The sequence below is a fragment of the Cyprinus carpio genome, chromosome B13, assembly GCF_018340385.1.
Source record: "Cyprinus carpio isolate SPL01 chromosome B13, ASM1834038v1, whole genome shotgun sequence".
Taxonomy (NCBI): domain Eukaryota; kingdom Metazoa; phylum Chordata; class Actinopteri; order Cypriniformes; family Cyprinidae; genus Cyprinus; species Cyprinus carpio.
The window spans coordinates 29,823,140-29,845,809 of NC_056609.1; the positions used below are offsets into that span (position 1 = coordinate 29,823,140).

General features: G+C 37.3%; 1 protein-coding gene across 1 annotated transcript in view; it reads left to right on the forward strand.

The window, feature by feature from the left end:
* LOC109062343 (DNA nucleotidylexotransferase-like) overlaps nt 1–22,670 on the forward strand; it is a 121,798-nt gene that overhangs the window by 24,412 nt on the left and 74,716 nt on the right. The window contains exons 4-6 of the mRNA XM_042736142.1: nt 5,867–5,904; nt 8,267–8,463; nt 10,067–10,199. Of these exons, the coding sequence (XP_042592076.1) occupies nt 5,867–5,904; nt 8,267–8,463; nt 10,067–10,199 (368 nt within the window). The remainder of the gene's footprint in view (nt 1–5,866; nt 5,905–8,266; nt 8,464–10,066; nt 10,200–22,670) is intronic.

Sequence of the window (22,670 nt, forward strand, 5' to 3'; positions counted from 1 at the left end):
AGAAAAGAAAAGGAAGGTTCTTCAGATTATAAAAAGGGTAAAAATGGAGACGGTTCTCCTTTGACTGAATGGTTCTTTGTGGAACCAAAATTGGTTGTTCTATGGCATCGCTGTGAAGAACCTTTTAAGCACCTTTATTTTAAGCGTGTATATGATGTGTGAACACGTGTGCTAGTGGTCCTCAGGGAAACGCTTGTGAACAAGTGGAAAATGACAGGTTCCTCTCCACTGATCACAGAGCCACGAGTCTCTGTGAGGTCATCTGAAAAACGGCCTGCATGCACAGCAGCGCTGCATGATGGGAAGAATACAGAGCACTCTCTGATTGCTGTCCGCCGCTGAGATGGATGATGGTATCTGTGAGGTCAGCCCATTGTGAAAACCAACACCTTGGAGGCACACATGATGGGAAGAATACAGAGCACTCTCTGATTGCTGTCCGCCGCCGGCATTTGTCATTTTTAAATTTTTTGTTAAGTACACATATTTTCGATGTTTTTCACACTTCATCTCCGCTTGTCATTCTTCACCGTCTCTGTGCTGTACGATGCGCTGGAGGTCCTGGCACAGAAATATATTTGGAGTTTTTTACATTTTTTCTTCGATTGTAATTTTTTATTTTCTATTTTATGTATGTTTATAATTTAGATATTTATCAAAAAAGCATATCTAATTTATATATAATATTACAGAGAATAACAGTAAATATTAATGAATATTATTACAGCTTAAATAATAGAGTTTATTTTTTGAAATGACTTTTGTAAATAAATGGTTATTCCTGTGATGCAAAGCTGAATTTTCAAGCATCATTACTCCAGCCTTTCTACGCACATTTAGGCATTCAGTTTATCAGATGATTATTTTAGAAATTTTTTGTTATCGATTGTCCCACGTATTATTACGTTTCTGCTGTTATATTTTTTTTGATGAATTTTAGTTTAAAAAGACAGCCATTCGAACTAACAAAAAAAACAAAAACCAAACTAATATATTGTTTCTTACGATCACATCCTTATCAAATTAACACATCCTTGCTGACTAAAAGAGTGAGTTTTATTTTAAATACAAAGCACGAATCAAAATTGCTGACCCCATCACTTGTCATTGCCGTTGTTATTGTTATGAACACAATAGTTGATATTAAAAACCTAGCTTCTTTTTTTTTTTTTTTTTTTTTTATACTTTTTATTCATCAAGTTCCTAAAAGTATCACATGTTCTTCAAGTACTATTAAACCAGCAGAACTGTTTCCAGCTGTGGTAGGCCGGCATCCCCTTAGAATGATTTCAAAGGATCATGTTATAATGATCCTAAAAATTCCAGCTTGCATCACAGAAATCAATGAGAGTAAAGTATAACAAAGTGTAAAAACAATTATTTTATATTGTGTATAATAGATCACAATATTACTGTTTTTCTGTATTTTGGGATGCAAGGGCATGCAGCTTGATGATCAGCAAGAAACGTCTTCAAAAACATTAAAATAGTCTGTTTCCAAACTTTAATGTATGTACTATATATATAATTATAATTATATTTTAATATATATATAGACTATATATATATATATATTAAATAAGTTTAAAAAATAACATAATTAAATTTAGATATGCTGTCTCTGAAAGCATATAGAATTTATATACTAATAAATGGTTATGTCTGTCATTTGATATAGATTTTGCTGTCATTGGAGGTTTCTTAAAAATGATTTTTTAAAAAAAACATATGTTGATCAGATACGGTGTATTGTTTAGGTTTTTAGATTTTCACTAAGCATTGGTTAAAATGTTTTTCCTGTTCTATATATTTGCTTTAATTTAATTACTGAGTTTTGAGCAATGAAAACAAAAACAAAAAACAAACCAAAAATTATTCAATACATTAATAAAACAAAACAATGAGGAACTTGTAATATTACCCACTTAAAAGAAAGATAATTATTAGAGTTCGAACCATGTTAAATTGTCATAATTCAAGCTCCTGCTGTATGTTCACCCCTAAAGCAAAAATAAGGAAATTTAACTATGGTTATAACGGCTTTAGGAATGTGGCAAATTTAATTTAATTTTCAGTAAAACAACCAATTCGCAGGAATATTTTGTGGTTTATATATATTATTCAAATGGTAATTGAATAATATATTTCTAAATGGTATTAATTAATATTTGAGGAACGGGGGGGGGGGGGGGGGGGGGGGGGGGGGGGGGGGGGGGGGGGGGGGGGTGGGGGGGGTGTTTTAATTTAGTGCCATCTTCAATGGTACATAAAACCTGTAAAACGTGGTTATATTAGTTTTAGCTTTTTGTCTACATCACTAGTCATTTTTATGGTCTATATTATGGTGTTTAGGTTGTAATGATAGGTCTATGTGTTTGTGATTAATTTAATTTTGTTTCATTAACTTTATTTACATGTGTGAATATTGCTTTATTTAGGCTTTAGAAATGGAATTGGTTTTTAATTTTTATTCAAAAGTCTTATAAAACTAAAACAATTTTTTCATTTAATGGGATGTTGCACTTTTCCGTGCTCGTCCTCCGATATTAATATTTTATTATATATGTTTAAGCTTTTATGTTTTAGGGGCCACCATTTTTATTGATTTTTCTTTGGGTCTTCTTTTGGGATTTGTGTGGGGGCCTTGGGAAATTAAGATTTTGGTGGCATATGTTTTCAAGATCCTGCAGGTTATTTCAGGCACAAGGGGTATACTGTGTTTGGTGGTTCTGGGGCAGCTGTGAGCTTGGGATTAAGGAACAACAAACCCAAGGGAAGGGGAACCAATCAGCAAAGCATTAGGCTGCCTTTTCATACCTCCAATTAAAACACATAGTCGCCACGCTTTTCTTACACATAATTGATGTGATGTGACCAAACAACGGGTCTCCTGTTCTGGCGTTTTGGCTTATTGTAGGGAAGGTAGGATGCGTTGGAAGGTAGGGCTGGCGGGGGGCGAACAAAGGAACCTGGAGTTTCAGGTTCGGTGGTGGAATTTATGGGGCCACACAGAAGTTTCCATGGGCCCCCGCCAACAGTTCAGAATGCGCGCATTTTTCCTTCGTCACAATTGCACCTTTTTTTTCTTTTTTTTTTTTCTCCCCCTCCCCCCCCTTTTGTTGCTCAGAGAGGACCTCCCCCGCTTGGGCCCCATTGCGAGACACCTGCTATGGTGGCGGCGGAACAACAAGCGTCTTTGCCCCTGCGCCTTGGGGAGAACATAGGGCAGGGCCGTCATCATAGAAGAGGTGCAAGGCATGAGCCTCGTCCACTCTCTCTGTCTCCTCCCTCCCCCCAACCCCACATCCAAAAGGGCAGGTCATCTGCCTCTTGCTGCTGCTGAGGGCTCTGGATTATATTTACGTTTTCCCTTGCTTCTTCATGGGGGGGGGAAAGGGCAGCACAAGATCATGCGGTTGGGAAACGGAACAGGAGCCCAACACACCATTGTTCAACCCAAAAAAAAACCACCCCCCTAAAAGTGGAACAACAAAGTTTGGAGGGTAGGGTTTTTTAAAATGGAGGTAAAATTGGTGGGGAAGCTCAAAACCGTGTTGAGGAAATCCGTGCGTCACGGGTTGCCATTAATTTTTAACCCTACAAAGCTAAAAAAACCCAAGAAACATTGTTCAAAGATTATTGTTATGGGGGGAACAGGGTTTGTGAAACATATTTCCCCTAAAAAATGGGTGGGGAACAATTTGGTTGTCCCTGGATCACAAAAAGCCATCTTTTAAGGTCTTCTGGGGATTATTTTGTTTTGTGCCAAATAAGCCCAAAAAATTACAAGGGGTATGGTGTCAAAAAATTATCAATTTTTTTTCCGTTTATGCCAAAAATAAAATTTTTTCCATGTAGGATATTAAGTACAGCGTCTTCATGTTCCATGAAGCATATGTTAGTAAATTTCCTAACTGTAAATATAATCAAAACACCCTTCATTTTTTGAATTGAGGCCAATATGCATTGCTAAGAAATTCAATTGTTGACAACTTTAAAGGATGATTTTCTCAATATTTTAGGATTTTTTTTGGCACCCTTCCAGATTTCCAGATTTTCAACAAAGGGTATTTACACAAACCCATTACATCAATGGAAAAGGTGATATTTTTATTTCAACCGTTCGGGGGATGATGTCTCAATGTTCTCAGGTTTTGAAAACCATTGATTTCTTAGGTGGACTTTGTTTTGTGGTTCCAGGGGGGGTCCACAAAGATGGTGAACTTTGTAGGCCTTTGGATTTATTGCTCAGTTATTATTGCTAATAAAAAAATTTATGTTTTTAAAAATGTCTTCAATAACGGTCCCTAAAAATTTAGCCCTATACTTTAGAATTTTCAAGGTGGAATTTATTTTAAATTAGATTTAAGAGAATTTCAGATATTTAATTTCCTGGTTTTTGGCTCTTTATTATAGTAAGGTTGTATTAGTTACCCACAAAAAAATTGTAGAATAAAAAAAAAAATTATTGTTAAAATGTTTTATTTTGAAACTGTTAAATATAATATGATGTTTTCTGAAAGGGGATTTCATGTGACAGCTTGAGGGGGAACTTGGGAGTAGAAGTTAATGGATGCTGAAAATTTTCAGCTTTTTTGTGATCCAACCAGATAATAAAAAATTATTGAAACATCATGACTATATAATTCGATTACAACATAAGGAAAAAACGCTGGTTTTACAATTGAAAAAAATACTTTTGCAAACAGGTTTTTACTGTTTTACTATGTTTTGCATCATTCCTGGATTAAATACCGGTGGGCCTTGGTGAGCTCTTGACCCATGTGCATTACTTAAAATAAACTGTTATGCAATATCCGGGATTTTTTATATATATACACTATTAGATTATATCGATATGACATAGGGTATAGTATATATGACTGTTATTTAAGCTTACCTTAGGATATAAGCGTATTTTAGATTGTTTTTTGGTTTGGGTATGGTTAAAAGGGATATTTGTTTTATGAGGGATTTTCCCCTAAACATTTAGGCGCTGAAAAGGGATCCCTGCAGTTATTTTCCGCCACAGGAGGGATTTTTGTTTGTTTGAGTTGGGGTGTTTTTTTGTGTTTTTTTGGGGGACCACCGGGAAGGTTTGGGGAGGAATACACGGAAAGAACTTGTCATATGTTCATGCCCAATTTTATAATCTGAAAGGTGGATTTGTAGCCTGTTACATAATTTTGGAGGTGCTGTTGTGGACACATCAAACACTGTTTCCCTTTGTGTTGAAAGTTGTGGGATTACTGACAGCATGTAGCGTATTAAAACATCAAATCAAAACTCTAACATCTCTACATATGCTCTCGTATCTCTAGTGCTTTCCATTTCTTTGATGAGAATGAATCGTGTGCAGCTTTCCACCAACGGCTTGAACCAATACAGACATTTAAATGACTAGTTCACCCTAAAATGATCATTCAGTCGTCGTTCACTCTCCCTCATGTCACCGACTTCTGGATGCTGGAGTGTTGATATGAAGGGGATGATTCTCCAAATTTTCATTCCTGAGACTTTAAGTAATTTCTGTGATTAATGGGAGGCATGTTTGATGGGAAAGTCAATCATTGCGTCCACATTCACAGTGATAGATGTGAAAGCAACACACTGTGGATGTGATTAATACACTGATTCTGATTCCTGCAGGCCGAGAGACTGTAAGACAGCAAATAAAGCATCTTCACAACAGCGCCAGAGCGATGGGAGACTACGCAACCAGCGTTTCATTAGACTTATTAAGCTGCAATTAACTAGGATGCTGTGTGTGTAGATTATTTGTTAATATGCAATTAGCTTTTATTTTGTGTTTTTAGGTTGTTATTAGTTAGGGTGTTGTGTGTCATCCTCTTTATTTCTTTCACAGGGAGGATCCTTTGAGGTGCGGGGCTCTTCCCTTCCCAGGTTGAGGAGATAACTCTGAATGGAATGAGAGGGTATCGGGCTCTTAATGGAAGGTATACAGTGGGGTTTTGTCTCCAGGGGGGGGGACTTCAGAGAACCGGTAGCAAGGGTGGAATGAACCAGAAATGAGACCGTGTCCTCCCTGCTCCGTCCTTTTTAAGTCGTGGTGGCTTGGTGGTTAGTGCGGCTGTTTCAGCTTGTTTTCAGCTCAGTGTTCTTTCGGCGGGTCGGGGGGGACCCCAAAAAAAACGTGCGAGGGAACAACAAACCTGGGTGTTCTTTAGAAGGGGGGGGGGGACCTGCGGACCGTTTGAAACAGGTCCTGAGACGAGCCCCCAGCATCAGGTGGGGGGGGTGGGTGTGGGAACCCCTGTGCAACGCATTGCAGAAAGCAGGTGCTGGGAAGCATGGGGTTTGTGTGCCCATTGGTTCTTTTGCTTTTTGTTAAACAAAGTTACACTGTTTCTCTTTTGATTCATGTTTTTGACTTCTCTTGCAGGCCCTCGTGTGTTCTTGGTCATATGGGTAACGTAGGTTAATGTGGTCATTGTTCCACTTGGGTTTATTATATTGTCCATGTTGTGGTGCTATTAAGGTCGTTTCGTTCTTTGGGGTTGGTTTTTACTTCATGTTACCCTCTTTGTCTTGGATAATATATATTATAAGATATTACGCCCTCATTTATGGGGGGGGGCCCTCATTTATGCATTCGGGCTTTGTCTAGGGCTTTGGTTTGTTTGAGTAATTTTGCTTCTCGTTTATGTTGTTATGTTCCACAGTCTAGCCAAGTCTTTGTTTGTTTTTGTGTCTGTTCACGTTTGCCTTTAATAAAGCTGCACTTCGGTTCGTCTATGCTCTCCTTCAGAGGAATATGTCACATAAACACTGACGCTTCGACTGAACAGGTTTGGAAAGAGAGGTGTGAAATGATAGATGTTCAGCCAAAATCAATTCAAATGCACTTACGAATACACACTCTTGTCATATAATTTATCAATTAGTTTGTTGTTATTTGTTTTAATCAAAAGATTATAGGCTATTTTGTATTTATGATTATTTTCTATTGTAATTTAATTTATTATATTCTTTTTTTTGTATAAATAATGATATTGTTTTATATTAATTTTATTATTATTATGCACATGCATTATTAGATAAATTTAACAAATTGTATTTTGTAATTTATTATTGTTATTAAAATGTATTTATAATTTACTTATGTAAATATATTTCTAAGTAAATATATATAAATGTTTATGTATAAACAAAAATAAATAAACAAACAAACAAACAGCAGTTATTATCCTGGACACAGAGAGACAAAATGTATAAAATGTTTAATGCATAACATTTTTTTTGTTTAATACTAACAGTAATTAAAAAAAAAAAGTCTTAATACATTAAATTGGCAGCTAAATATTTATTTGATTTTTTTTTTACAATTATTTTAAACTACTTTTGTAATAATTTTATATTTAAATGAATATAAATACTTAAAACATGCTTAATAAAAATACTATATATCTACTGCGTGTGTGTGGTTGGTGTGTGCGTGTGTATGTGTTGTGTGTGTGTGTTGTATATATATATATATTAGAGATATATATATAAATATATATATATATATAATACATATATTTATAGTATACAGACACACATATATAAATCATTATAATATACAATTGGGAGGTTTATGCTAATTCCCAGCCCTAGAATTTTATTGATATTCTAAAGCACTTTCATGAATACCATGTTTTTACCATGCACTTATTCACCAGAGTATGTGTCCAGAACAACACTGTTTTACCACAGTTTATTTTGTTTTCATGTTTTAGTAGATTTTTATTGAATTTTTATTGAAGTGATTGTGTGTTGTTTTTTTTCTAGAAGTGCTTGAATGTTGTTTTTAAGCCAGACCTCCTCTCTGTTTCTCTCTCGGAGTAAAAACACAGTGTAGACGTGATAAATGTTTTTGTGAAGCTGTAGTTTTCTGACGGTGTGTGTGTGTGTGAGGGTGTTTGTGTGGGGCTGAGGTCTCACTGTTTACCGCTCGTACTGTGCTCCGGGAGCGTCGCACGCAAGACCCCTCGGAATATAAATGCACTTATCGATGAGTCTGGATTCATGTGGAGCGTCACGTATTAAAAGCCTCCCGGGAGGCGGAAGGAAGTGGGAGAATGGCGACAGTTTTGGTTGTTATACATTCAGAGCTCATCAATCAGGCTGGGAAAAGGCCAGCCGTGTTCCCGCTGTCATCTCATTTATGAATTATGGTATGATTTTATTGTTAGCGTTTAAAGCGATTGCCTCATCTGACCTGTTGTTTTATGGCCTCGAGTCTTAATATGGATTTATGATGGAGGGCCGTGTTGTTAATTACTGATTGTTTAGGAAAATCTACTGTAAGTTTAATGAGGCACACCGCTAGTATTTTTCAATCGTCAGGCCTCGTAATTTTCCACCGCTGTCTTCAGGCGCTCATTTACGACCTGCTGATCTATAAACAACACGCTGGCTTCAAACAATTATGCAGATCTAGTTCGGGAGATTTCCAGTCGGGTGAGAGGCGCTTCAGAAAGTCTCCTGTTGGAGAAAAGTTCTCGGTTTTCGTAGTGATTTCTCTGGCTGTGCGCTTGTGTTTATTTTGAAGTTCAGTGAATTACATAAAATATATGATGCTTTTCTGCTTACAGCAGCATGCATCAGTCTCCACTTAAAATGTTTGCAGGATTTATTAAATATTTACAGTATTTATTGAGAGAAATTAATACTTGACAAAGATGCATTAAATTAAATGATAGTAAAGACAATTATAATGTTACAAAAAAAGTCTATTTCAAATCAAGGCTGTTCTTTTGAAGTTTCTAATCATCAGAAAGTTCTAAAAAAGAAATTCTTGAAAAATTCTGAAAAATGTGTCACAATTTCAACTAAAACTCCTGTTTGTCAGCACAATTGTTTTCAACGATCAGTTTGGGACTCTATTCAAACTCAGTAAATTCAGTAACTCTCATCTGTGTGTGTTTTTTTTGTGTTTGTTTAGTGAGTATTTTTGTGGATATATAATATATTGTAGCAAATATTTTATTTTAGTTTTGTTTTGTCTTGTGTTATGTGTTTATAAAGCTAACCTCATGCCCAGATGTTTTTTGTTAATTATTTGTAGGTGGTATTTTTTATGTTTGGCTTTGGGGATGGTGTTAGTATAAATATTGTAATTGTGGTGTTATAATTTTTTTGTTTTTTTGGTCGAATAGTTGATTAAGTGTAAACTATCAATTTTGAATCAAGTTGGTTACAAATCTTTGGATTCGATTCCCTTTGAACTTATATCATATATATTTTTAACTTAGTTACAATTCAGATATATGCAAAAATGTTAGTAGTTTGAGAACTCTATGTGATGAATCTCTCGTCACGATTTTAGTTGGTTACAGTGTAGTTTGTTTTATGTTTTAGATTTGTGTGTTTGTTTGTTTTTTTGTTGTTTTTATCAAATTTAAATTTAAATTGAGTTTGTAGTTTGTGGTTCTTTGTGCTTTGAAAGTCGTTTTCTCTATGGAGGAAATTAATGTTTTTTTTATTTCTGGAAACCGACAGTTGTGCTCTATTAAGTGTGACAGCAGCACAAGGGAAGAAGTTCACAATATTAGAAAGCAGATCAAAAACACCAAGATAAAAACCAGGAACGTCTACTGTATATTTCTCTTTAAGGCTCACAAAGAAAGTTTTCACTGGAAGTACCATTTATTTATTTTTTTACATTGCAGGAATAGTTCACCAAAAACGTAAATGTACTGCAAGTGTGCTCACCCTCAGGTCATCTGAGATTAGGATGAGTTTGTTTCTTCATCAGGTTTGTAGAAATGTAGCATTGCATCAGTGTCTCATCAATGGATGCTCTGCAGTGAATGGGTGCCGTCAGAATGAGAGTCCAAACAGCTGATAAAAAACATCACAATAATCCACAAGTAATCCACAGCACTCCAGTCCATCAGTTAACATCTGGAGAAAACTAAAGCTCAAACAAATCCAGCATTAAGATTCTGACGGCACCCATTCACTGCAGAGCATCTGATTGATGAGACACTGATGCAATGCTACATTTCTACAAATCTGTTGACGTTTGTCATATAATTTTTTTTTCATCCGCTCTGCTCAGGGTTCTTGTTTTATGAGGACATCAGTAAGCCGGTGAGCAGGACAGAGGCCAGCGCTCTGAAGATTTTAGTGGAGGAAGCTGTTATCTGTGTCAACCCATCCGCCACCGTCAGCATTACAGGAGGATTCAGCAGGTAAACCCTCAAGATTACTGGTTTGTGTCTGTTTATGTCAGTGTATGTGTCTGTTATTCGTTTTTTCTCATCATTAAAGGTGGTCATTTTTTTTTGTTAAAGGTATGTAATTTTTTTGTGTTTATGGTTATATATTTATCATGCAACCGCTAAGCAGTCTTGTATATGTATATATATACAGAGTGCCCTCCACTAATATTGGCACCCTTGGTAAATATGAGCAAAGATGGCTGTGAGAGCATCTGCTAAATGAATAAATGTAAATGTAAAGTTTCATTTTTTTTATCTTTTTTTGATCTTTCATTAAAAAATTTCTCATAATTCTAACCTATCATTGAAATTAGGGTTAGGGTTAAACAATGGAAAGTGGGGAGAAAATCTCATTATGAAATAAATGTTTTTCTCCAATGCATGTTGGCCGCAATCCTTGGCACCCCTAGATATTCTTATGAGTAAAATATCTCTGAAGTGTATTTCTATTCATGTTTACATTCTGTTAGCACACTAGGGTGACTAGGAGCATTAAATTGTCCAACCATGACTTCCTGTTACAAAGGATTATGAATATGAGGAACATGCATTTTCATGAGCCTATAATTAAATTAATAATATACAGTATGTGTGTGTGTAGTGTTTAGTTTAGTATATGTAGTTCAGTTTTAAAAACTATAATTTAGTTTAGAATAATAGTTTTATTCAGAAGCACACACACACACATTCACATGTTCACACACACGCACGCACGCACGCACGCACACACACACACACACACACACACTCACATTCACACACAGATGCGCACACACACTCACACATGCACGCACACACACACACACACATTCACACACACACAAGCGCACACACACACACACATGCACGCACACACACATTCACACGCTCACGCACACACAAGCACTCACACACGCACGCACGCATACAAACACACACACACACTCTCACGCACGCACACACACACACACACACACACACATGCACGCACACACACATTCACACGCTCACGCACACACAAGCACTCACACACACACACACACACGCACGCACACACACGCACTCACATTCGCACTCACATTCACACACACAAGCGCACACACACACACACACACACACACATGCACTCACACACGCACGCACGCATACAAACACACACACACGCTCGCGCCGCACCCCACACACACACTGTCCACACACACACACACACACACTGTACAAATTGTATTTTCTATCGGTATTTAGATATATTGGTCAGATGTTGCTCTTTTATAGATCAGATGTCATGTTTTCATTTTGCTCAAGTTTCTCGAATGTTTCTCCCTAAAATTTCTTTGGTGAAACACAAATAGACACAGATGAGTCAATACCTGACACAGAGTCAGAGAATAGAACTGTACAACTCATATTAATTAATCTGTGAAGTTGCTGAGAGTTAATGAACACATCTGATATGATTTTGTGTTTGTTTTTGATGGATTTTTTTTTTTGTTGTTGTTTGTGTGGAGGGTTTGTTTGTTTTTGATTGTTTGTTTGTTTGTGTTTTTTTTTTTTGTTTTTCAGTTGGAGTGAACCGTGTCCTGTGCAGGCGTCAGTCTGTCTGGAGGATTAATGTCACAGGAGTCACTCGGGGCCTACCAACAAAATAATTCCCTCAGAATAAACTGTGTGTCACATTTCTACCATGTAAATGTAAGAAGGTGTTTGTTGTACCTCGAGGGTCCGTTCGGTCTATGAGAATGTGACCACGAGGTTACGAATCTTAATAACATTCGGCTGGCAGAAAATGCCAAACATCCTCGTGCAATCATACAGTGTTTGTGGAGCATGAATGAATTTCTGATCATGAACAGGGTGTTTTATTCTTTCTGGCGGACTCGTCTGTAGTGTTTTGTTTGGTGCGGTTGTAAAGTTTCTCTTTTACAGCTGGTGTTTATGTGAATTATTCAGAGGTCAGCTGGCTGTACGGACAGAGATGCTCTCCAGTCTGTTGTTTTTGCTTTTTTCGGTTCTTGGTGCTTGGGGATCGCCGATGGTGATTGTTAAGAGAGGCACTCGACTGCTTTAAAACCTCCACGAGCTCATCTCGACACGTCACGCTTCAGATCAGATTAGTGATGGTTTGTATATACACGTCTGGTGCTGGTGTGTTATTTCTGGTGCATTTGTTTCTGCAGGAATGAGTCTGATGACATGTTGCTTAATACAGAAGCTGACCAATTAAAAAAAGAAATGAAAAGATAACTGCAACTTTTTATCACATGATTTAAAAAAAAAAAAAAATTCTCAGAAATGTAGTTATCACATGATTTAAAAAAACACAATTTAGACCTTTTCGTCTCAGAAATCTCAGAAATGTAGTTTATATCTCACAGTTTAGACTTTTTGTCTCAGAAATGTGAGAATATATCTTATAATTTGGACTTTTATTCTCAGAAATGTAGTTTATATCTCACAATTTGGACTTTTTGTTTCATAAATGTAGTTTTTTATCTCACCATTTGGACTTTTTGTTTCATAAATGTAGTTTATATCTCACCATTTGGAGTTTTTTTATATGTAGTTTTTTTTTTTATCTTTTGGTTTTTTTTTTTTGTCTCAGAAATGTAGTTTATATCTCACCATTTGGACTTTTTGTCTCAGAAATGTAATTTATATCTCACAATTTGGAGTTTTTTGTCTCAGAAATGTAGTTTATATCTCACCATTTGGACTTTTTGTTTCATAAATGTAGTTTATATCTCACAATTTGGACTTTTTGTCTCAGAAATGTAGTTTATATCTCACAATTTGGACTTTTTGTCTCAGAAATGTAGTTTATATCTCACACTTTGGACTTTTTTGTCTCATAAATTCAAGTTTATTTTATATATTTGGATTTTTTGTTTTTGTATTGTAGTTTATATCTCACAATTTGGACTTTTTGTTGTGGTACTCCCCAGTTTTTGGACTTTTTGTCTCAGAAATGTAGTTTTATATCTCACAGTGTCACAATTGACTTTTTTGGACTTTTTGTCTCAGAAATGTAGTTTATATCTCACAGTTTGGACTTTTTTGTCTCATAAATTCAAGTTTATGTCACAATTTGGACTTTTCTGTCTCAGAAATGTAGTTTATATCTCACAATTTGGACTTTTTTGTCTCATAAATGTAGTTTATATCAAATTATTTTTACTTTTTGTCTCAGAAATGTAATTTATATCTCACAATTTGGAGTTTTTTAGTTTATATCTCACAATTTGGACTTTTAATTTAGACGTTCCTTCTCTCAAAATGAACAATTTCAGAGTTTTTTTTTTGTTCATATTTTTTAAGATATGTCACATAGTTTTCTCTCACTACTTGAACTCTTCTATTCATGGACTTTTTTTTTGTCTCATAAATGTAAGTTTATATCATAATTTGGACGTTCCTTCTCAAAAGGAAATTTGAGTTGATCTTAGTGTTATTTTCTTTAAAGACAGGAAAGTAATGCACCTAACCTCTGATGAATAAGATCAGTGCAGAATCCAGATGCTTTTACGTCTGTTTTGTTGCGATACGGTGCAGTTATGCCCAGATAACACGCTCCTGACACGCAGATAAGTGTGTTAAAGTGAAAACAGCACTATCACTGATCACAGTCAGTAAACTAGTTTATCTTGTCGGTAGTGGTTTATTTCAGCCTGGCTTTTTATATCTTATTTGCTTTGTAAATCTTGTTGATGTGCTTTAGTTCTTGCCGGATGAGAGATATTATTAGCTCGGGCTGAACAGATGTCACCTCCTACACAACAGATGACAGAAGCAGCGCAAATCAAAACAAAAGCCTTTCTGAAGATGCGACGGTGTTTTATAGTAACTCGAAGAACTGGAGACCGTGACTTTTCATGATGTCATCGACTCGCGTGGTGTTAATGAGGTGTACTGGCTTCACGATAGTCAGACACAAACTCAGACTGAAAGGTGTGTTTGATTTATTATGTGTGCTAATGTACTGCTAGTGTGAAAACTCGCCTCAGGCTTCTCTCGAAACTAAGAGTGAAATGTCTGTCTCTGGACCCTCGTGGAGCGAGCAGACTCACCGCAGACCTCCAGCCTGCTCTGACTTCGGACGTTTTATCTTGTTCTTACTGATCAGACTTCAAGCAGATAAAGAAATATCCCAGAAATCCCTCAGACTTACACTGATGGAGTCTTCTGAGTCTGGCTCTCTGTCGAAGTATCATGCTGTATCAACTGCTTAGCAACTGCTCAGAACACCTTAGCAACGGCCTAGTAACCACCTACAACACAAACTGCCTAAATAAACTTCAAACTACATTTTCAGCTGTTTTACACTTACAGACCAATCAAGCCCAGATTTAATTTGTTTAAATGCATGTTTTTACATATATTTATTTTACACTATGCATGTGTGTGTGAGAGAGAGATTTTTAATGGAATATATTGTTTTTATTTATATGGGTAGAATATATATTCTTTTATATTTATATAGCTTTGTTTGAATGCATTTATATAGAATGCATTTATATAGCTTTGTTTGAATGCATGTATATATCACATATATTATACTGTGTGTGTGTGTGTGTGTGTGTGTGTGTACAGTGGCATGCCAAAAAGTTTAGGAACCCTTGCAGAATCTTTGAAAATGTGAGTAATGTGAAGAGAAGATCATACAAAATGCATGTAATTGTTTATTTAGTACTGTCCTGAGTAAGATATTTTACATAAAAGATGTTTACATATAGTCAACAAGACAAAACATAGCTGAAATTATTAAAACAACCTTTTACTTAATATCTTTACTTAATTTGATTTGACTTTTCGCATAAAAGAAAAATGGATAATGTTGACCAATACAATGTATTTTTGGCTATTGCTACAAATATACCCCAGAGACTTAAGACTGCTTTTGTGCTCCAGGGTCACACGTGCATTCATCTGTTTTATTTGCATTGCATATCAGTAAATATGTAAACGTTTAATGTATTTATATGTGTAACATGTCTAGTCAGTGTTTGCTGTTCTACTTGCCTGTGACCTAGTTTTCTTTTGTTCTGATTAGTTCATTCGTTTCCTGTGTTTATTAATTATGTCGTTTGTCTCCTGTGTACTCCTGAGTTCTGTATTGCATGTTTCATGTTGGTAGTGCTATGTGTTCTCTTACTTTCTCCCGTAGGTTTATTAAAAGACTGTTATTCGTAGTTCTCTGCCGTCATAAGCTCCTTACAGCACCAACACTGTACGCGGATCCAGATTTTAGCTGCATGATTGTGATTTGTAATTGCTGATATGAATTGTATCGAAGAGATAGATGTGAATAAAACGGATTATAAATAGATATCAAACCATCTCAGACCTTCAGCGCTCGACTGTGGTGCATCTGCAAAAAATAAACCTATATAAATAAATAAATGCCCAGATTTTGTTGCTCAGTAAAGCCGTCCCAATGCTTGGTGAAGCTCCTCTGTAAAACTGCGCGTCAGCCGTAGCATTCATCAGGAGCTGATGTTTGACATTGACGGAGGGTGTAATTGAGCGAGCTTGTTGAATTCAGCGAGGTTTTGACTATAGAGCGATTAGTCACTGGTGCTATATGAGTTTTCCTCACATGACACTTCTCTATATCTCAGGATGACTAATGTGACTGAGCATCAGTGTAACGGGATTACGACAGCGAGAAAACATCATGTTTACCTCCGAAACAGTCTTCAAAACTTTACGGCTCAAAATGCAAATCTGCAGCTCTTTCGAGGCTAAGCTCTGCCGAAATCTGCTATTTGAACTTGGGCAGGCTTCGCACGTTGGCCGTGACGGTTTTAGTGATGTCTGGATTTACCTCTGTGTGCCGTGTGAATAGTTTCTGCTTTAACATGTACAGAGGATCGAGATATACGCTGAGACAGACTTCAGAGCCGAGTGCAGAGAGATGGCATCTCTTCTGAAGAGGTGTTTGTTCAGCTGTAGGTGAAGTGACATGAATCATTCATTAATGCATTGGCAGTCACACGGCGGCCATGAAAACTATACTTACAGATGTCTGGATGTCATTGCATTAGAGCAGGTTAAACTAGTGGTTTGTGAGCTGATGAAAAGCAGATTAATGATTGAATCCTAGATAATAGATCATGTTTAACACAGGGTATTCGGGGGTTTTCAGATTAAGGGCCTGAAAAGGTCTTAAACTGGAGTAGAAAGTCTTGAATGCATAAAGTCGTGGAATTAAATGTTGCATGCATTACACACCACACACACACACACACAAAAAAAAAAAAAAGGTTTTCTGATTAAGGTAAGACCATGGTTTCCCAAACTAAAAATTTAGTTAATGAGAAGATAATTATTTTTTTAATATTATTACAAACAAAAAGCTAAAAGCTAAAAGCAAAAAAAAAAAATGTAAAATTTAATTTGATTTGTGTGTTTCCACAAATGAAAAAAATTTATTTCAAGGTATTTAAAAAGTTGCATGGACTAAAAAAAAAAAAAAATTATATTTATTTATATATATATATATATATATATATATATATATATATATATATATATATATATATATATATCTATAATATATATATATATATATATATATAATTTGATAGATTGAATGAACAAATTAATTAATAAATAAATAAAACAAACAAACAAACAAAAAATATATTGAAACATCCTTAAAGATTATGCCTAAAACAAAAAACAAACATCTAACAACATAATTGATCTGTCAGATAATTTTCTTATAAAACAAGACTTAATATCAAGATATTTCGCTTCTCAAGTAAATGTATCTTGATTTAAGAATTTTGAAATGTGCACTGAAAAGAAGACAAAAATATAATATATAAAACAATAATATAATATAATATAATATAATATAATATAATATAATAAAAGTTATGTTTAAATTGGATTTTCAACCTTTAAAGGGAACATCGGATGCCCATTTTCCACACGTTGTAAGTATGATGCTTTAGGGTTTTCATGAAATGTCTGTAACATACTTTGGTTAAAATTCCTTAATGGTTATGTGAAACAACACCTTTTTTATCCTGTCAAAAGCAGCTCTGTTCACAGCGACCCGTTTCGATGCATGAAAAAAAATCCAACTACAAAACACCTGCATTGCTTACAAGCTACAGCTTCTCAAGCACGGAGAAAATTGTCAGACAGCTTACACCTGCCTGAGGGCGGAGATATGCTAATACGGGACAGTCCATCATTGGTCGTGGGCGGGGCCTGAGCAGTATGACATCATACTGCTCAGAAAATCAAAACAGCTTGATAATTGAGACTGTTTAGGTTTTTTGGGCATTTAAAAAAAAATGGTATTTTAACAAGACCATACACAATGCATTCAGTGAAAAATAAGAAATTACAGATCATCTCAATATAAACCCACTCAAAACATGTTTCCATTTGAGGAGAATAGCTCATCCAGCTAAAACAGTAGTGATGGCGATGACCTGGTGGGATGAGACGGTCAGATCAGGTCTCGAGGAAATGATGAAAAAGAACTGTCAAGGGCTTAGTGTCTAAGTCTATGCTATCAAATACATTGAACCAAAAGTTTGTCAGCCGAGGGCAACTCCAGAACATATGGAGATTGCCTGCAGCGATGACAAGCATCACTCCAATCTGGAAACAATTTTGCTAGTTTGGCATTTGTTAAATGAGCTCTGTAGAGCGCTTTACACTGCAATAGGCCATGTCTGGCACGTATGGAAGAGGACTGAACCAGATTTAAAATTTAAAATAATCTTTCTTATGCTTTTGAAAAGGCCATTAATCAGTTCTTCCGACATTCCCTGAGCTCAGATGAGACGAGCGTGAGATTAATGAGACAGACTCAAGTCAGCACTTGTGTTTGATTGACGTTTGTAAGCGAAATGAGAGCTGGACTCATAGTCGCTCCGCTGTAGCAGGACAGAACGTTTGTCCCACATTAGCGCGTTTGAATTTGAGCTGATTTGGAGGTAAAGTGAATTTATGCTGATGGTTTTTGCGTGTGCAGTCGGCTGAATTCTGCCAGTGTAGCGAAACGCAGACGAAGGATTCACACCAGAAAAAAGATGTGCTTAAAGCGGCGGTGCGTTTCAGCACAGCTCATTAGAAATGAAAAGGATCGCGGCTAACTGAGGTGTGATGCCTCTCTGATCAATTACCCTCAGAAATCACTGCACTGTCCTGAGCGGCTCACAGCAGATATTACAACTGATGTGTACCACAACTGACTCTGTGAAATATGACCAGAAATGATATTGCAATATTGGAATGAAACTGAATTTGTACTAAACTCTGAAATCTGTGAAAAGACATTGTGAGGCGTGTTTGCCCTTGCTGAGTCGCCACCATCACTATGGAATGTTACTAGTAGTATTGCTATGTGGTTACTAGAGTGTTGAATGGGTTACTCTGGTGTTGCTACTTACTTGTATTTTTGATGTTACTATTACTCTGGTGTTGCTATGCAGTTGCTTAGAGTGTTGTATGGGTTACTCTGGTGTTGCTATGCAGTTGCTAGAGTGTTGTATGGGTTACTCTAGTGTTGCTATGCAGTTGCTAGTGTTGTATGGGTTACTCTAGTGTTGCTATGCATTTGGTTTGTTTTGTGTTGTATGGTTTACTCTGGTGTTGCTATGCAGTTGCTAGCGTGTTGTATTGGTTACTCTGGTGTTGCTATGCAGTTGCTAGAGTGTTGTAGGGGTTACTCTGGTGTTGCTATGCAGTTGCTAGAGTGTTGTATTGGTTACTCTGGTGTTGCTATGCAGTTGCTAGAGTGTTGTATGGTTTACTCTGGTGTTGCTATGCAGTTGCTAGAGTGTTGTAGGGGGTTACTTTGGTGTTGCTATGCAGTTGCTAGAGTGTTGTAGGGGTTACTCTGGTGTTGCTATGCAGTTGCTAGAGTGTTGCTGAGGTTACTCTGGTGTTGCTATGCAGTTGCTAGAGTGTTGTATGGGTTACTCTGGTGTTGCTATGCAGTTGCTAGAGTGTTTTATGGGTTACTCTGGTGTTGCTATGCAGTTGCTAGAGTGTTGTATTGGTTACTCTGGTGTTGCTATGCAGTTGCTAGCATGTTGTTAGGGTTACTCTGGTGTTGCTATGCAGTTGCTAGAGTGTTTGCATGGGTTACTCTGGTGTTGCTATGCAGTTGCTAGCGTGTTGTATGGGTTACTCTGGTGTTGCTATGCAGTTGCTAGAGTGTTGTAGGGGTTACTCTGGTGTTGCTATGCAGTTGCTAGCGTGTTGTATGTGTTGTTATGGTGTTGCTATGCAGTTGCTAGAGTGTTGTAGGGGGTTACTCTGGTGTTGCTATGCAGTTGCTAGAGTGGTTGTAGGTTGGTGTTGCTATTTTATTGGTTACTCTGGTGTTGCTATGCAGTTGCTAGAGTGTTGTATTGGTTACTATGGTGTTGTTATGTAGTTGCTAGAGTGTTGTATGGGTTACTCTAGTGTTGCTATGCAGTTGCTATGTTGTTGTTAGGGTTTTTTTTGTGTTGCTATGGTGTTGCTAGAGTGTTGTATGGGTTACTCTGATGTTGCTATGCAGTTGCTAGAGTGTTGCAGGGGTTACTATGGTGTTGCTATGCAGTTGCTAGCGTTGCAGCTGGGTTACTCTGGTGTTGCTATGCAGTTGCTAGAGTGTTGAATGGGTTACTCTGGTGTTGCTATGCAGTTGCTAGAGTGTTGAATGGGTTACTCTGGTGTTGCTATGCAGTTGCTAGAGTGTTGTAGGGGGTTACTCTGGTGTTGCTATGCAGTTGCTAGAGTGTTGAATGGTTTTGTCTGGTGTTGCTATGCAGTTGCTAGAGTGTTGTATGGGTTACTCTGGTGTTGCTATGCAGTTGCCAGAGGTTTGTATTGGTTACTCTGGTGTTGCTATGCAGTTGCTAGCGTGTTGTATTGGTTACTCTGGTGTTGCTATGCAGTTGCTAGAGTGTTGTATTGGTTACTCTGGTGTTGCTATGCAGTTGCTAGAGTGTTGAATAGGTAACTATGGTGTTGCTATGCCATTGCTAGAGTGTTGTAGAAGATTACTATGGTGTTCTATGCAGTTGCAGGAGTGTTGTAGGGGGTTACTATGGTGTTGCTATGCAGTTGCTAGAGTGTTGTATTGGTTACTATGGTGTTGCTATGCAGTTGCTAGAGTGTTGTATGGGTTACTATGGTGTTGCTATGCTATTGCTAGACTGTTGTAGAAGATTACTTTGGTGTTGCTATGCAGTTGCTAGAGTGTTGTATTGGTTACTATGGTGTTGCTATGCAGTTGCTAGAGTGTTGTAGAAGATTACTATGGTGTTGCTATGCAGTTGGTGTTGCTATGTGTTTTGGGACATTACTATGGTGTTGCTATGCAGTTGCAGCAGTGTTGTAGGGGTTACTATGGTGTTGCTATGCAGTTGCTAGAGTGTTGTAGGAAATTACTGTGATGTCACTGTGCAGTTAGAACTTCTATGCAGTTGCAGGAGTGTTGTAGGAGATTACTATGGTGTAGCTATGCAGTTGCTAGAATGTCATAGGAGTTTACTTTAGTGTTGCTGTGTGATTGATAGATTATGGTTATGTAGTTATTAATATTTTAAGTGATTTTGTAAGTGATGTGTCAAGTGAAAAGTCGAATTGTTTGTTGTTGTTTTTAAATATCACAACAAATAGTAGTTGTTGTTTTTTGATTTGAATGTTATTGTTGTTGTTTTTTTATTTAATGAGTTTAGTAAGAGCTGTTATTCCTCTGTCTGTTTGATGAAGACTCATGGGTCAATATTCTTATTGCATTGTCTTTTTTTTTTTTATTATCTTCTTATTTTTATCATTTCTGTATTTTTAGCCTGTGAAAGTGACAGAAGTCAGAGGGGTTTAATTTAGCATTTCAGCTTTTAAGCTCATCTAAAGATGTGTGATGTCTGAGAAGCAGAATGCCGTCTCTAACACCAGCGTATTTCACTATGACAGCAAATAAATAGCTGTCATGTAATATCTAGTAATTCTAGAGTGATTTTCAGGAGCTCTTTATGGGTGTGCGGCACTAGTTCAGCCGTATGGATTTGCACTTTCTGAAAGACTTACAGTGTGTATTAGCAATTAATATTATACAGTTACACGTATTATACGAGTTCACCCAAAAATAAACTTTCTGTCATCATTTACTCGCTTTCATCCTGTACCTATGGGACTTTCTTTCTTTTGCGGAACAGAAGAAGTTCACATGGCTTTTTTTTTTTTTTTTACTTAAAAGTGAAATAAAATAGGCATGTCAGGCTCCAAAAATGACAACGAAGGATCATGAAAGTATCATGCTGCTTAGAAAATGTTCAGGTGCAAATGGACACCAGACGCGCAAAATCAATTTGACATCAAACCTGCCAGAACTGTGTTTGATTCTAGAGCTGCTGCACAGTGGAACATATTCAATAGATAATGTCTAAAATTAGCTGTTTCTAATACACATTGCTATTGTGTTGCTATGTGGTTGCTGGGGTGTTGTGGGAGATTGTTATGGTGTTGCTGTGCGGTTGCCGGGGTTTTGTGGGAAATTGCTATGGTGTTGCTATGCGGTTGCCAGTGTGTTGTGGGAAATTGCTATGGTGTTGCAATGCAGTTGCCGGGGTGTTGTGGGAGATTGCTGTGGTGTTGCTGTGCAGTTGCCGGGGAGTTGTTGGAAATTGCTATGGTGTTGCTATGCAGTTGCCGGGGTGTTGTGGGAGATTGCTGTGGTGTTGCTGTGCGGTTGCCGGGGAGTTGTTGGAAATTGCTATGGTGTTGCTATGCAGTTGCTGGGGTGTTGTGGTAGATTGCTGTGGTGTTGCTATGCGGTTGCTGGGGTGTTCTGGTAGATTGCTATGGTGTTGCTATGCGGTTGCTGGGTTTGTTGTGGGAGATTGCTATGGTGTTGCTATGCAGTTGCCAGTGTGTTGTGGGAAATTGCTATGGTGTTGCTGTGCGGTTGCCGGGGTATTGTGTGAAATTGCTATGGTGTTGCTGTGCGGTTGCCGGGGTATTGTGGGAAATTGCTATGGTGTTGCTATGCGGTTGCTGGGGTGTTGTGGGAGATTAGTATGGTGTTGCTATGCAGTTACTGGGTTGTTGTGGGAGATTAGTATGGTGTTGCTATGCGGTTGCCGGGGGGTGTATGTGGTTGCCGGGGTTTTGTTGCTATGCAGTTGCTGGGGTGTTCTGGTAGAATGCTGTGGTGTTGCTATGTGGTTGCTGGGGTGTTGTGGGAGATTGCTATGGTGTTGCTATGTGGTTTCTGGTTGCTGGGGTGTTGTGGTAGATTGCTATGGTGTTGCTATACGGTTGCTGGGGTGTTGTGGGAGATTGCTGTGGTGTTGCTATGTGGTTGCTAGGGTGTTATGGGAGATTGCTATGGTGTTGCTATGCGGTTGCTGGGTTGTTGTGGGAGATTACTATGGTGTTGCTATGCGGTTGCTGGGGTTTTCTGGTAGATTGCTATGGTGTTGCTATGTGGTTGCTGTGGTGTTG